Consider the following 15,944-nt stretch of genomic DNA (forward strand, 5'->3'; position numbering starts at 1 on the left):
CTGATGAATGACTAATCATAATTAGGGATCTACTAGGAGAGAGTTGGGAGATTTCTCCCAAGGCAACCAACAAAGTTCACTGTAATGATAAGGGAATTTTAGAAAGAGATTTTTAGGGTCAGTATGGAAAAATAATTGGACAGTAAGAGATTAAAGTAGAGTAGCTAGTCAGAAAACTTTTGAGAACCAGATTTACTTCAATATGATGAATAGCGAAAAGAAACAAAACATAGTAGGAGGTTAATGAGGGAGATGGTATAAAGAGTCTTTACTATGAAATAAAATGTGTGTGTCCACAGAACCCATGGTTAGGATAGATGTGCCTCCACCTCTATTTCTATTTGGGGTAGAGAAACAGAAATTAAAGGTCAGGCAGCTCAACCCTAGTTATCTGTATTTATCAGGTCTGCACAGATAGGCTTCCATCTTCCTTTCCACCTATGAAATCTTTGATTGAATTGAAAAAATTATTTTTCCTCCTGGAGTCACTTCTAGGAAATGTCCCTAAATTGACCCCGCCAATTTTGTAATTGATCACTACAATTAGAAGGACTCCCTAGGGTGCCTCGATTAGTCTGAAAACATACACGGAAACCAATAATTGTGCAAATGTATACAATTGTATAGATGCAAAAGCCAGCATTGTCTCAGTTCTTAAAGAATTCACAGCTGGCGGTAGTTGAGGCATGATTTAGCAATTTGGAAAGTATGGTTATAAAAGTATGCACTGGACAGGCCAAGATGAGGGGAGCCGGGAAAGGTTCTGGACTCCAGAGGCACTCAAAGGCACCTGAGTCTTAACTGGAGAGTAGGTCAGAGGAAGGATGATCGGGGAGGAGAGAATTTTTCTGAGTAAGGGATTGGACCAATGGGCCAAGGCAACACCTGGCTGAGGATTCAGGAAAAACCTGACTCCCAGCTCGCTCATGTTTTCTCTACAGATTCTCACGGGCCAGCTTTCAGTCATGAATACCTCTTGGATTCACCCTCCACAGACTTGGCAGAAATGACTGGCTAGATGTTTTTCAAAATGGAATTATTTTGTTATCTGTAAACCATTTAGAGTCAATGTCCCTGGTTTCAACGGTAGCAGAGGGAACATGCTCTGAGTTTGGTTCAGCTTGCCAAAGAGTATTTTAGAGGGCTGGAAAGAAAAGAAAGAGGGACACACACACACAAAACAACAACACGAAAATGAAAATCATACTTAAAAAAACAATTTGCTCATGCATTGGACACCTACATGATGAAAACTTAGTGTCTTCCTATTTTCAAGTACTTGGCCAGGCCAAAACACAAACCTGAGAAGGTCAAGGGTTCATATCAAATTCAAGAGCTTCCGTCTTCCCCTGTTCTTTACAGATGATCCAACCCACAGTCTATTGTCATGTAAGCATTTACGGAGCAACTGTCATTTACCAAGCCTTGATAAAGGACTGGGGTTTCCAGTCATGAATAAGCAACATTCCCTGCTATCTGAATCTTGCTATCTGAATAAACATCAAAAAGTAAGTTATTATAATACAAATTAACGTTTAAATCTCAAAAATTTCACACTTTACAAAATACGTTTTACCTAAGAAAGTCATTGTGTTTCGGCAGATTTCACTTGTGTAGAGATCAGCTGATTCATGTCACGTTGCTTAGACTTTCAACATAGGCGATTCCATACCGAATCTTGAGTGATAGTCATTTTCTAGGATTAACATCCTTTCTCTGCTTACACTACATACTTGACCCCAGAGACAACTTAATTGTGCAGGGAGAGTTAAAGACGAAACACTGTCGATGGCTTCCAAACATCTCTATCAGCCTATCAATAATAGTGGTTAATTGCAATGTAGTATGTCGTCCTGTCTTCTTTCTTATTTTCTTTTCTCTTTCTTTTTTGGTTGGTGAGGGTGGGGGGAGGGTATCGGGAGAAGGTCATGTCCACGCTCAAAAAATCACCTCCACTAGATCTGACCCTCTGCACACTTCTTGATTCTATCCCTTTCTCAAATCAGGAGAAGTCGCGGGTCGAGAGGCGCTCGTGGAGCCGAGGGAGGCCGAGCATGCTCAGTAGCTGGGGCCGCTTCCTGAGCTCCCCGCCAGCCCGGGCTTGCACCAGGCTCCGGGGAGCGCCGGGCTGTGCAGCAGCTGGTCCTCGTTCCTGGAAAGCTCCTCTCCGCCGCGTAACGTGCGGCTTTGGCTCTGCAGCTGCGGCCGCGCAGCCCCGGGCTCCCCGGGCGGCACTCCGCCGACTCCGCGCCGGGCTCCCGCTCGGCCTCCCGGTGTGCACGCGGCCGCCGGGTGCTTCTGGCAGCTGCTGGATGATGGAGCAGAAATGACAGCTTGTGGTTAACCGTGAAGGGCGAGGGCGAGCCGCTTGTCTTCTGAGCCGGAGAGAGGAGGTGTGACACGGGAGACGCGCGGTGGGAAGATTCTTGCAGCAGCTCCCGCCTTCGCGTCCTTCTGCACTTCTGGCCGCTCGGGCGTTCCGGGCTCCTGACCTGGGAAGGATGGTTAGAGTAGTAGCGAAGCTGGTGCACCGCTTCCACTTCAGGTAAGGAAAACCCCATTTGCATGCTTTTCTCTTCTTCCTGCTTTTACTAGCTCTGAAATCCACAGCGAGGAAAGATTTTTTTTCTTTTTAATTATTAGCCTTGTTTTCACACTGCAAGTTTGCTTTTAACGAAGACTGAGAAACAGGACGTATTATGGGATTTTAAAAAGCCTTTCAGGAGGAGGTTGAAGTAAGCATTCGTGTTCTTTATTACCTCTGTTATTCTTTACCGTGACCCTGACTTGCTTGGTAAAATTTAGGTCTCTATTTACAAGATGAGATTGAAAGTACTTAAAACAACAACAAAATATTTTTTTTTGCATATTCTAGGGAAAGGTACTTTATGTCATAGAGGCAAATGGATGTAATTGACAGCCTTTTCTAAATGGTTATGATTTCACTTACTGCCAAGAGAGAATAATATTAAAATCCACCATCAACCTTGCTCAGCATTGAACTTCAGCTGACTAGAAAGGAAACATTCATACCATAGTTGTCTGGTTATTTGTAAAATCAAATATTCGGGGCTGACTCCTGAGAAATGAGTAGGAGTCCACAAATTTTAAAGAAAAAAAAATCAACACCCCTCCTATCCTTTGGGTATTGAGCAGGCTAACTTCTCCATAGAGGCATCAGTTAAAAAGTAAAGAAACACATAAATTAACTTTGCAGCTGCAATTTAATATTTTTGATGAAAACTGAACTCCCCATCTTCAGATGAATTTTCATGTAAAAGAAAAAAGAGGCTTTCAGAGCATAAACAATTTCAATTCCTGTTCTACTGTAGGTTTTAAGAGAAAGGATCATTTTTCCAAGTAAACCCCAACTTAATAATAGTAGGTCTACAAGTATTCTCTAACATTTAGCAATTGTAATCAAATGGGGCAGAAAAACATTTTCTAGTCTGATATTAGAGTTATTTCCTCTTTAAAGTTAAATGTATTAATAATTCATTTAAAACAGTATATTATTTCTCTAAGGCAGCAAAGGACTTTTTTTCTTATCAAAACTGGAGAAAAATACAAATCTTGCAGTGTTGGAGGAAGAAAATAGACAAAGAAAATACTTCATGTAAATACTTGACTGAAAAAAAGTTAGAATTCTGGGACAGATTATTGCTGAGGCCTTATTTTATTCATTTCGGGAGGGTGTGGTGTTTGGTCATTAATTTTTATATTCAAGTATGATTAACATACGGTGTTATATTAGTTTCAGGTGTACGGTGTAATGATTCAACAATTCTATACATTACTCCCTGCTCATCATCATAAGTATACTCGTAATCCCCTTCACCTATTTCACCCTTCCCTCTCTTCCCCTAAAGACTTCTTTTTCATAGGCTTTTGAGATGCATTCACTTGTGGATCCATTTAACTATGAACGAGTGAACAACATCTAGTAATAAAGGGTGAGGGATCAAGTTTGCCCAAAGGTAAAAATTCCTATTTCTAGTGTGTTTCATAGGGTCTAAAACCAACAGCCTTGAGTTCAACAGGCTTTGTTCTATAGAAGGGACAAAGTTCTTTAAAGTTGCATTACTAACCTGGAAACTCCTTTATCCCTTTTCTGGTGAAATATCCTGACTCTCTGCATTCAGAGCACCCTAAGTTCTGAACTCTCAGCTGACCTGTGGCAAGACAAATGCTGCCCACCCCCCTAACCCCACTAGAGCTCAGAGGTTAATAGTCTGGCCTCTGACCTTCACCTGTTCTTCCTAGCCAAGCACCAACCCAGGTGTCTCTCAGTGGAATTAACGTAAGAAACACCCTTTTCAGAAGCTCCCAAAGACCCAGGATTTTACTGAGAAAAACTGTCTTCTGAGGCCTGCCTCTGCTTCTTGTTCTTGAACTCTTTCTGTGGAAGGGTTTCTTTCTTTCTCTTTTTAAAGATTTCATTTTTAATCTCTTCACTCAAAGGGGAGCTCGAACTCACAACCCCGAGCTCAAGAGTCGCACGCTATACTGAGCCTGTCAGGTGCTCTTGGAATGGTTTCTGAGAGGTCCTTTTTTTTTTTTTCTTTATCTAATTAGTAGTGATCATTTCTGTTCTGGTTGGACATAGGATTTGTTCTAATACTAAGAGCTGCTGTCAGCAAGTCACCCAGAATGGTGTCTTAATGATCAGCTGGAAGAAGAAAACAGGAGAAAAATGTATTCCATATGTGGATTTTGGGTAGTAGGTAGCCTTTCTGTTTCCTTCTCCTCCTCCTCTTCCCCAGCATCCAGTTATGACACATGATGAGTCCAGTGCAAGTCCTGATGTTTCCCTTTCGAAGAGGTGAGGACGGGGGTGAGGCCATCCCATCCTTCATGTCTGTCACTAACTTGTCCCAGTTTGATACCCTGCTGTTAGTGTCTCTTCCATATCAGACGGAAATAGGTGAGATTTCAAAAACTCCCTTATAGTTTGTGAAGCAAACACTTGGAACATAATGAATTTCATTTTTCCTCTTAACAATCAAATAGTACTAGAACTTTGGTCCTAATGTGTATGTTTTTCCTGTCTTTTCCTTCATTAAAGAAGAACTTATGTCTGGTTCTCTATTTCTGCCACTGTTTTGGAGATAGGCTCAAGTACTGTTTAAGATTTGAACCCAGTTGAGCTGCAATTATGTTTAGACTAGGATCAATCCCACATATTTTCAATAGAGGAAGCACATGAGCAGAGATGTTTTCATTTTAATAATTGTATAGAACTTTCTCAGCTGTCCTCATCAGGTTTTTTTTTTTTTTTTTTTGTAGCAGTCTAAAAAGAGCTCATCAACTCTCTTTGTATAGCATGAAAGGTGTTAGTCTCAGTCACTGATTGCTTTTGATTTAATAAATGAGTTTGCCCCTATTTAGGACAATGCTTGTCTTTGGTTTTAGCAGATTAAGCAAAGGATCATTGTACCAATACAGAACTAGAAATACGAAAGTATTAACTGGAGTCTAGGCAAGAAGCCAGACATCCAACTCGCTCTAGAGTTGATATATTTATGTGTCCAGAATTCCAGGGATTCTGCATCTTCCTCAAGGGCATAGTCTGCTTTGATTCCGGCCAGCAACTTCCAGATTGTCACTGCTGGGAGTTTAACTTGGGAATACAAACCCATCGTCAGATGTGAGGATAAGCCCAGTATTGTTTCTTATGACTTTGTTTTCTGCTGAATAGCTTAGCAATGGGAGGATAAGAGTACAAATCCAGTTTGTATCTGATTATCTGCATATTTTGGAACATACCAGTGTCTATTTTCCACTCCCTCCATCATCTTTAATTTTCTTGTATTTTTGGTGTTTGAATGTCTTGGTTATATGACATGTAAATAAAAAAAAAAAAAGCTATTGCAGAATTAACCTGGTGAATCTCTAAGAGACCTTCAGTTCCAAGTAGTCCTTCAGTAAAAGCACACAAAAGAACAACCATACCTAAATTCTCATTTTTCTGCTTCTACTTCAGTGTATCACACAATCCGGTAATGGTGACGTCCTCGTGTGCTGAGAAAGAAAATGCACAGTCTTATCACTTCCTCAGGCACAACATAAAATAAACTTGAAGGCAATGTTCAGAGACAATCTTGCCAGCTGATAACCCCTGCCGCCTACCAAAAGGTCATCGTGCATCTATATGACAAGCTCTGTCGTGATAGGATGGATGTTTGAACAAGATAAGGTTCCTGCCCCACAAGGGCTTACAGTATGGGAGAGATGGGTGGTTCAAATGGCGAAGGGGGAAGGAGCCCATAAGTGAAATAATATCAGGTCCTTGCAAGTGCTGTGAAGAGCAGACCAAGGGGTAGTATGGAGTATGACTTTGGTAGGGCACTTAAGGAAGCCCTCTCTCTGAAGAGATAACACTTGATCTGGGATCAGGATGGAATTAAAGTCTGGGGGCCTGACTTGCTGGTTGCTAGATTTGCTGTAGAGACCGACAGAAAGCAGTGTGGCTGGGTGGAGAGGGTCAGGGGCAGTTGTGGTGGTAGAGATGGGGGGTTGGGTGGGGATTTAGAGACAGGTGTAGGAGAAGGGGTAAGTTAGGAGATATGATCAGAAAGATAGGCCAGGGCCCATTCTTTGGGTCTTGTGGAGACTGAATTATTTATTTATTTAGAGAGATAATGTAGGGACAAGCCCAAGCACAAGAGCACAGGGGAAGGGCAGAGGGAGAGGGAGAGAGAATCTCAAGCAGGCTCTGCACTCAGACTCAGCCTAGAGCCTGCCTGGAGGCTGGATCTCATGACCTGAGCTGAAATCAAGAGTCCACTACTCAGGTCCTCTGAGACTAAATGTTTTAAATGCAGTGAGCCTGCTGGAGCACTTTATGGTCTAAAGGAGCATTATGGCTGCTCAATGGAGAAGGCACCATAGGGCCAGAGAGAAAGCTGGAAGATGTGTTGTAGACAGAAGACATCTCTAACTTGAACTAGGGAGGTGGAAGCTGGCATATATAGACTTTCTTCAAATTATATTTCATTCCTGGTTACAGAAGTAATATATTTCTCTTATAGAAAACCTAACAAATACATTGACAAGTCCCCAAAGATCTTAAATCCTAATCCTACCACCCAGAAGTAATCACTGTAATGTTTTAGGCATCTGTCCTATAGAAAACTTAGAAAATACAGGGACCTGTTCCCAAAAGAAAGGAAATATTCTGCAATCTTACCACTCAATTTTACATGTAATGCGTTTGTCATCTACCATGTGAATCCTTTTTTGAAGCCAATACATTACTTTTAGGGATCTAGTTTATTCTGGATATTCTGATGAAACCTCTTTTGCCTTAAATAAACTAGAAAATGTCTGCGCTAAGTCTGGATGACAAAATGAGTTTATGTGCTGTAGAACCACTCCCTTCTTTATTCATTAAATATTTTGCTGTACCCCAGACACTGAGACTCAATGATCTGTGGTGAAAGCTGTCTTAATAAGCCATACCTTCCCCCTGTCCCAGATCAATACCACAAACATTCCTTGGGGTTAGGAAGGCTGAATTTGATCTTTTGACCTTAGATGTAAATCGTGCCATTCAGCGTCCCTGCTTTTGAGAAAACATGGGCACTAGAACTCTTTGGCTGTTTCTGGAATCTTTTCACCTGAGATGGCCTAGTAAGAGACTAAGCTTGTAGGCCTGGTCTGAATAAAGGGTTATTTAGGGCTGAGAGGACCAAACACTTACGTTTTTTTCCCCTAGGTTTTTGCTTAGAGGCTTTTAGCTTACAGAGGTACTTATTGGTAAGGGAGAAATCAGGCAGTACTTTTTTTTTTTAAAATTATTTTTGAGAGAGAGAGTGTGTGCGCACACACGCAAATGAGCGAGCAAGAGCAGGGTGGGGCAGAGAGAGGGAGACACAGAATCTGAAGCAGGCTCCAGGCTCTGAGCTGTCAGCACAGAGCCCGGTGGGGGGCTCAAACTCAGAACTGTGAGATCATGACCTGATCCGAAGTCTGATGCTTTAACTGACTGAGCCACCTGGGCGCCCCCAGGCACTACTCTTCTACAGCTTCCTAAAAATGTGACCATTTCACCTCTTACTCTGGGTTCAGAATTCATTACATTTTACAGTTGTGTCCTATCTTGATTACTGTTAAAAATATTAGCAGTTATGGGGGCTGCTGGGTGGCTCAGTTGGTTGAGTGTGCTACTTCAGCTCAGGTCATGATCTCAGGGTTTGTGGATTCAAGCACCGCATCAGGCTCTATGCTGACGGCTCAGAGCCTGGAGCCTGCTTCAGGTTCTGTGTCTCCCTCTCTCTCTGCCCCTCCTCCATTCACACTCTGTCTCTCTCAGAAAATAAATAAAACATTAAAAAAACATATTAGCAGTTTGCAGTGTGTTCTCAAGCTTTCAGAGTGGTGTCATGTAAGTTACCCTATTAAACATTTGAGACTATATCTTTCCACAACTATCTGAAGTTCAGCAAACCTGCTTGCTTCTCATGCTTTATTTCCTAACTCAGGTTAAGAGTCTTAACTGTTGGTTTTTTGTTTATTTTGAGAGAGAGAAAGAGAGAGAGAACAAGAAAATCCCAAGCAGACTCCAAGCTATCAACGTAGAGCTCCATGTGGAGCTTGATCTCCATGAACCATGATATCATGACCTGATCTGAAATCAAGAAGCTTAATAGACTGAGCCATCCAGATGCCCCAAGAGTCTTACCAGTTCTAAAGTCTCCGAAATGAGAGCGGGGAGGAACTTACCTTAACTTTTTTCTTTCTCATCTAATAGGAAAGAATATCCATGCAAGTTAAGAAAAGCTGCTCAAATTTTTTTCTCCCATCCATTCTACTAGTCAGCTTCTTTCATTGGGTCTGCTAAGCATTCTCCTGCAATACTCCTCTATTTGGACCTCTATGCTACAGCCAGAGTGAGCTATTAGGGATTTTTAAGTGTTTGATCATGACCGTTTCCGGGTTATATGATACAATGCCATATGTTTGGATCATCTCTGAACTCCTCAGACATAAGGTTCATCTCAATTTGCCTTCATTTTTTATCTCATTTTTCTCCCCTCACTGTTTCACCCTATGATCCAGCTTTGTTGATCTTTGTTTCCTGAATTTGCTAATCTTGAACTTTATGCCTCTACACCTGCTGTTTTCTCTACCTGGAATATCTTTCTCCTCGTTCTCCAAGTGGCATAATCCTATTCATTCCTGGAGACCCAGACCTAGTGTTATCTACTTCTTAGCTTTTTCAGGGGGTGCCACTCATTCCTTCCGTATTCCCAGAACAGTTTGATCAATTTTAAAGCATGCTTTTAGTGCCCACCCAAATAATGGCAATCTATTCACTTCATGGCATCATATAATATTTATTGTGTGCCTTCCATGTGCCTGATACTGTATTCTTGAAGATACAAGATGAGTAAAATAGACTTACCCTCTATGAAATAACAGTTTAAGGAGCAAGACCCCTACAAAGAAGGCATGATGGACTGTTTGGGGTCATTATTGTTGTTATTACAGAGTTTGGCCCGTCTTTGGACCAGGCTTCTTTCTTCAGCCCTATAAGCTCACTTAAGCAATTAGTTCACTTAATTCTGAAACTATAAGCTGAGATCCATGAATTAATGGGTCAGGTAGTGTAATTTATTTGAATAAAACCATCATGATTGGAACAATAGTAGAGTATCAGATGTTTCACTGATGTTATTTTTACATTCTAATATCTCTCTACTGGCAGTCCTATCAGATCTCTTTTTTCACTCTATGCATTGGGAATATTGTTTTTTTTAATGGGCTTTTCCTTTTATCACTTAAAAAAATTTATGTTTATAAAGAGAGAGTGAGAGAGAGACAGACAGACAGAATCTGAAGCAGTCTCCAGGCTGAGCTGTCAGCACAGAGACTGACGTGGGGCTTGAACTCGTGAACTGCAAGATCATGATGTGAGCTGAAATCAGATGCTTAACTGACTGAGCCACACAGGTGCCTCTCTTTATATACCTTTTACATTCAAGACAACACTTGAATTTAAGAAGGTTGTTATGGCCATTTCTCATGTACTCCTTGCCCACATACGTGCATAGCCTCCCCTTTATCAGCATCCTTCACCAGAGCAGTAAATTTGTTACAGTTGTTGAGTCTGACACTGACACATCATCATCACCCAGAGTCCATAGTTTACTTTAGGGTTCACTCTTAGTTTTGTACATTCTGTGGGTTTGGACAAATCTATCATCCATCGATTCCCCATTATAGTATCATACAGAGTGGTTTTAGTGTCCTAAAAGCCCTCTATGTATGCTCTGTGGATTTATTGACCTTCTCCCCTAATCCCTGACAACACTGGTCTCTTCACTGTCTCCATTGTGCTGCCTTTTCCAGAAAATCCTAGAGTTAGAATCCCACAGTATGTAGTCTTTTCAGATTGGCTTCGTTCATTTAGTAACATGCATTTGTTTTCCCATTGCCTTTTAATGACATAATAGCTCATTGTTTGGAACGCTGAGTAATATTTCATTGTCTGGCTGTATCATAGTGCATTGTTTCTAATTTTTATTTTTTCTTCTGTTGAGCTTGGGTTTATGGGGGTAGGGCTTTGATGTTTGGTTCCAGGCACATGGAATGTACCTAATTAGTATTTCTGGGTGAATAAGTCCTAAGGGAATAAATGAGACACAATGCTTTCTCTTGGTCTTCTTTTCTTTCTTGTTTGTCCTCCTCCACCTTGAAGCAGCTTCCAGACTGGATTAGTTTGTGCTCATGGGAGAATGTACACTTGTGGGTAAGGGATGGCATGTTTCATTCCTCCCCCTAACCCTCTCCAACTAGTCTGCCATTATTTCTTAAACTCAGAGGTCAGCAGACTATAGCCCTTGGGCTAGATTTGGCCTGACACCTGTTTTTGTAAATAAAGTTTTATTGGAACACAGTCACACCCATCATTTATGTATTGTAAATGACAAGAGTTGCACGGCTATGACAGAGACCATATGGCTTGCTGGACTGAAAGCATTTACTATGTGGGCCAAAAGTTTGCTGACCTCTGTCCTAACTCAGGGAAGGAGCTAGAGACCAAGCTCAAGGTGGCCAAAGTGATTGCTTACAGAAATGTGTCCAAAGCAGCAGCTGTTAAGTCCTTTTTGGGAGAAATAAATTTCAGAGGTTTCTTTTGATTTGCGTGTTGAATACAGAAACTATAAAAGAAGATCTGGTGAAAGGCCTGGTTGCTTTGTTTTAGTAATTACGAGACAAATGAATTTGACTTAACTCTTTTTAATTAAACAGCTATTCTCAAACTTTAACACAAATCAGAATCACCTGGAGGGCTTGTTAAATTGCTGTGTGCAGCCCCTCCTCTGACGTTCGAATTCGGTAGGGCTGTGGGGCAGGTCTGTGGATCCAGAAGCTGCGATCCAAACAGCTTCCCAGCAGCTTCGTGCTGCTGGTCTAGGGACCACACTTTGAGAACCATAAGTTTAGAGCGATGGTTCTGAGACTTGGCTGTGTCTCAGCATCACCCTGTAAGTTTAAAAATTTATTAAAAAAAAAACAAAAACAACCATGTTGGGTCTTGCCCTAGACTTGCCAAGTCCAAGTTCCCAGCATTGGTCTGTATTTTAAAAATAATGATTCCGAAGAAAACTTACTTAGTTGTCATGCTTTTGAAACTATCATGTGGGCTTTGCCAAGTGAGGTGTGTAGAAGGTGTTTTGACTGATAAGTTTGAAATAATCATTCGATACAGATTGCATTACCTTCTCAGTTCTCAGGAAAATTCTAAACTGGAATCTTGTTCTGCACGCACGTATGTTACATTTCTCAGTGGAATTCCGAAAAACCAGTCCAAAAGTACACTGTGTTCAGTTTGGCAGAAATTTCTTTTCTTTAGCAAACTTGTTAGTTTGTACATTTTTGCCCCACTGTGTACAATTAATTTTAAATCTGTCCTTGATGATTCCCCTTTCTTTCTTTCTTTTTTTTTTAAATTTTTTTTTTTTTAATTTATTTCTAGGAGAGAGAGAGAGAGAGAGAGCGTGAGCAGGGGAGGGTCAGAGAGAGAGGGAGATACAGACTCTGAAATTGGCTCCAGGCTCCGAGCTGGCAGTCAGCACAGAGCCCGACACGGGGCTCGAACCCACAAACCGCGAGATCATGACCTAAGCGAAAGTCAGACGCTTAACCAACTAAGCCACCCAGGCACCCCTCCTTTCTTCCTTTCTTGAAAGTGAGCTTTTCTTTTGAATAGCACGAGCCACTCCTGTGCCATTACCCTTCTGTGGTTTCACGATAGCAAGTTCAAACGGACAAGTACGCCTGCCAGAAATGGCACAGGAGAGGTCTTCTTGCCTGGCTCTTCCTCCCTCCATGTAGGGAGAAAACATTCTTTACCGTGGGTAGGTGTTTTTAAAGCAATACAAAGCCCTCTTGGGGCGCCTGGGTGGCTTAGTCGGTTAAGCGTCCGACTTTCGCTTAGGTCATGATCTCGCGGTTCGTGGGTTCGAGCCCCGCGTCGGGCTCTGTGCTGACTGCCAGCTCGGAGCCTGGAGCCTGTTTCAGAGTCTGTGACTCCCTCTCTCTCTGACCCTCCCCTGCTCACGCTGTCTCTCTCTCTCTACTAGAAATAAATAAAAACATAAAAAAAAAAATTTAAAGCAATACAAAGCCCTCTTGCTCTGTATGTACTTTTGCTTAGAGAACTTGTTTCCCTTCTTCCATAATTTCAGCATGCTCTAAAGCTGTTCATTTTAATTGTGTTGATTGCTATTTGTAATGTTCTGAAGCTGAGTATTATGTCAGAATGCAAAGAAGGCAAAGTATCCATGAAATAGTAAATGGTGAAGAACCAAATCTTTGGCTCTTTGGTAGCTAATGTAGTAATCTCAACCATCATTAACTACACAAAGAACTCTAGCGCACTGTGTTTATGAAGGACAAGCATTGCGGTCATGTTTTGGTCTGTATTTCCCTCTCCCCACCTCCCCCCCCTCACCTTGACCTTAAAATGATAGGAATAAATACCAACATTTAGGTTTATAGAGCCCCAAATCCATAAACAACAGTCATCAACGTCTTAAGCTACATAATTCTGTTATGAAATCATGAGGATTGCTAACATGAAATGTCAGAACATGAGTTTGACAAATGGCTTAACATAAATAATGTTCCTAAGTACGGAAGAGCTCATTTATTTAGTGCATTTGGATTAATTCAAGTTTCAAGCTGTCTCGAGTGAAAATTTCACACTTATTTATTTATTTTGCATTTCCTTAGAAGATTAGAAGGGGTATTAGGAAGCTATTGTGAGTTAAGTAGAAATGAAGACTTGTTATTTTCTTCTCATGAACTCACAGATATCACTTGCTTCTGCCTCTGTCATGTCTACAAAGAGGAGCTTTTATTCCTAAGGATTAATTTTTATAGCTTCTAGAGAGCAATAGCACCCAAAGTAAAGGAGAATAGTAATTCATTATTCTGTGATTGTTACTGTTTTAAGCTCCCTCATCAGCAGTGTTAGGACTAGTTGCTCAACTAGAAACCTTCATTGAAATGGAGACGCTTTCTTAATGATCAGTACTTTTTAGTTACCTCCTTACTTTTTTGCCTGTTTGAACTTCAATTCTCAACTGGGAACGTTCTAAATGACTGCCTTATACACAGGCAAGGCCAGTGTCCTAGGCATAGCTGTGGGCCCTCCTCCTTTTGAGAGCAAAAATGAGGTGCTTCTTGTTGCATTGCTCTTACAAATGCTCATTTTAGGTCCATGGGTTTCTAAAGTGAGTGAGTTTTGCCCATGTTCAGATGGGACTTATGCTGGGTTTAATGCTCTGCTGTCATGGTCTTGAAATGCTTAATGCTTTTTGAACCAGGAGACCTGTATTTTCATTTTGTACTGGACCCCAGAGGACTATCATCAGTCCTGCCCACAGGAGCTACATCTTCCTCATTTTTCTTTCCCTGCAGATGTGTAGCATGGTGCCTGACTCACAGATGAGTGAATGATTGAGAGCTCCCATTGTTCTGAGAGCAAATGATACCCTTATTGTTGCTTTTTGAATCGCTCATAGGATGGGGCGCCTGGGTGGCTCAGTTGGTTAAGCATCTGACTTCAGCTCAGGTTATGATCTCACAGTTTGTGGGTTTGAGCCCCACGTCAGGCTCTGTACTGACAGCTCAGAGCTTGGAGCCTGCTTCAGTTTCTGTGTCTCCCTCTCTCTCTGTCCCTCCCCCACTCATGCTCTATTTCTCTCTGTCTCATAGGAGTACGGTTTAGGTCAGTTGGTAGGTTCCCAAAATGAATAGTCTTCGGATATAGTGAAGTGGATGCTTGAGTGGTTGGGTAGAAGTAGCAGTCGTGATCGAAAAAGTTTTAAAAAATACTCTAGATTTTCAAAAATACTCTAGATTCCCTCACTTCATTTCAATTTTCCTGAATCAAAATTTTCTGAGAATAAAGATTGGGAATCTGTGACTTAAAAAGCTCCATAGGGGGGCACCTGGGTGGCTCAGTTGGTTAAGCATCCAACTTTGGCTCAGGGCATGATCTCCCGGTTTGTGGGTTTGAGCCCCGCATCGGGCTCTGTGCTGACAGCCAGCTCAGAGCCTGAAAACTGTTTCAGATTCTGTATCTCCCTCTCTCTCTGACTCTCCCTTGCTCATGCTGTCTCTTCTCTCTCTCAAAAATAAATTAAAAAAAAAAAAATAAAAAAATAAAATAGAAAAAAGCTCCGTAGATACCCTTGTGCCTGCGCGTGGACTATGGTCTTCTCCCTGAGAGCTCTGGAAGGTCTGTAGGTCTGTTCTGCCACGGATATGGGGTTCTAGTTTGTCTAGGTTGTCAAAATAAAAAAGAGCCTGATGCAAGTGACATCAAGTGCAATTTAGGAGGCAACAGGGCATAGCTAGGCTAAGAATTAGCACTACACACCCAAGCCCCTAGTGATGCTTAATGATAACCAACAAGACTACCATTGGTCTGATTGTTTATGCCTTCATTGGAAGGGATCTGATACTTTGTGCAACTTACGCTCATCAACTTCCAAAGCAGGAGGTGAAGGCTGGCCTTATAAACCATGCATAAGGTGCCTGTAGTCACTGCCGTCTCCTTGGGCTTAGCAACATGAGATCTACTTGTAAGTAGAAGTAACTAGAGGGCAATGGAGTGTGGAGACGCCCAATGATCAGCCTAATGCCTTCATCTGTGGTTTGGCCTTCTACTACAGATTTGAGGGAGCTAGGGGTGGAGCGGAGAATGTCTAAAGGTAGCTGCAGATTGGAGGTAGGCTTGTTATTTAGAAAGCGATGATTCAGTGCAGGAGTATATCTTACCCAAGTTATGGGTCAGAATGGTGGAGATTATATGCATCCCTTAATGAAAGATGGTGCTTCTAAGATGCAAATCTGTCAACCCGCAAAGAACCTTGTGCCTCTAAACGTGCTAGAGATGTACAAAGTTTGTGTTGCTGAGTGAGAGCATCTAGTCTGTAAGAAATACCTCAGAAAGAAGTTTCCCGAGAGCCAGATAGAACCATCTGGAAGTGTCTCTTGCCCAGAAGAAAAGCGGTGTCTCTCAAGTGTTAGTGTCCTCAGAGTTTAGGAGCAGGCGGCTAACAGCTCACCACTAAACCATTCCTGGCTGTCCTTGGCTATGAAGAGTTTTCAGATTAAGACGTACTTGTTAACCAAGGCAGGAGATTGCTTCTAGTGGATGGAGCTATAGAAAGGACAACAGCTGGGGTGCCTGGGTGGCTCAGTCAGTTGAGTGCCCAACTCTTGATTTTAGTTCAGGTCATGACCTCATGATTTGTGGGATCGAGCCCTGCATCAGGCCCTGTGCTGAGTGTGGACCCTGCTTGGGGTTCCCTCTCTACCCCCTCCCTTCCCCCTCCTCCTCCTGCCTCTTTCTCCCTCTGCCTTTCTCCCTCGCCCATGCACACGCACACATGTAGTATGCTCTCTCAAAATAAATTCTTTTT

The 15,944-nt window shown here is 42.0% G+C and overlaps 1 protein-coding gene across 1 annotated transcript in view; it reads left to right on the forward strand.

The window, feature by feature from the left end:
* Nucleotides 1-2,137: 2,137 nt before the first annotated feature.
* Nucleotides 2,138-15,944, forward strand: part of ARHGAP18 (Rho GTPase activating protein 18) — a 193,391-nt gene continuing 179,584 nt past the window's right edge. Inside the window, exon 1 of the mRNA XM_039240413.1 lies at nucleotides 2,138-2,545. Within this exon, the coding sequence (XP_039096344.1) occupies nucleotides 2,502-2,545 (44 nt within the window). The 5' untranslated portion in view covers nucleotides 2,138-2,501. The remainder of the gene's footprint in view (nucleotides 2,546-15,944) is intronic.

The sequence above is a fragment of the Hyaena hyaena genome, unplaced genomic scaffold, assembly GCF_003009895.1.
Source record: "Hyaena hyaena isolate Hyena2069 unplaced genomic scaffold, ASM300989v1 scaffold_178, whole genome shotgun sequence".
NCBI classification, from domain to species: domain Eukaryota; kingdom Metazoa; phylum Chordata; class Mammalia; order Carnivora; family Hyaenidae; genus Hyaena; species Hyaena hyaena.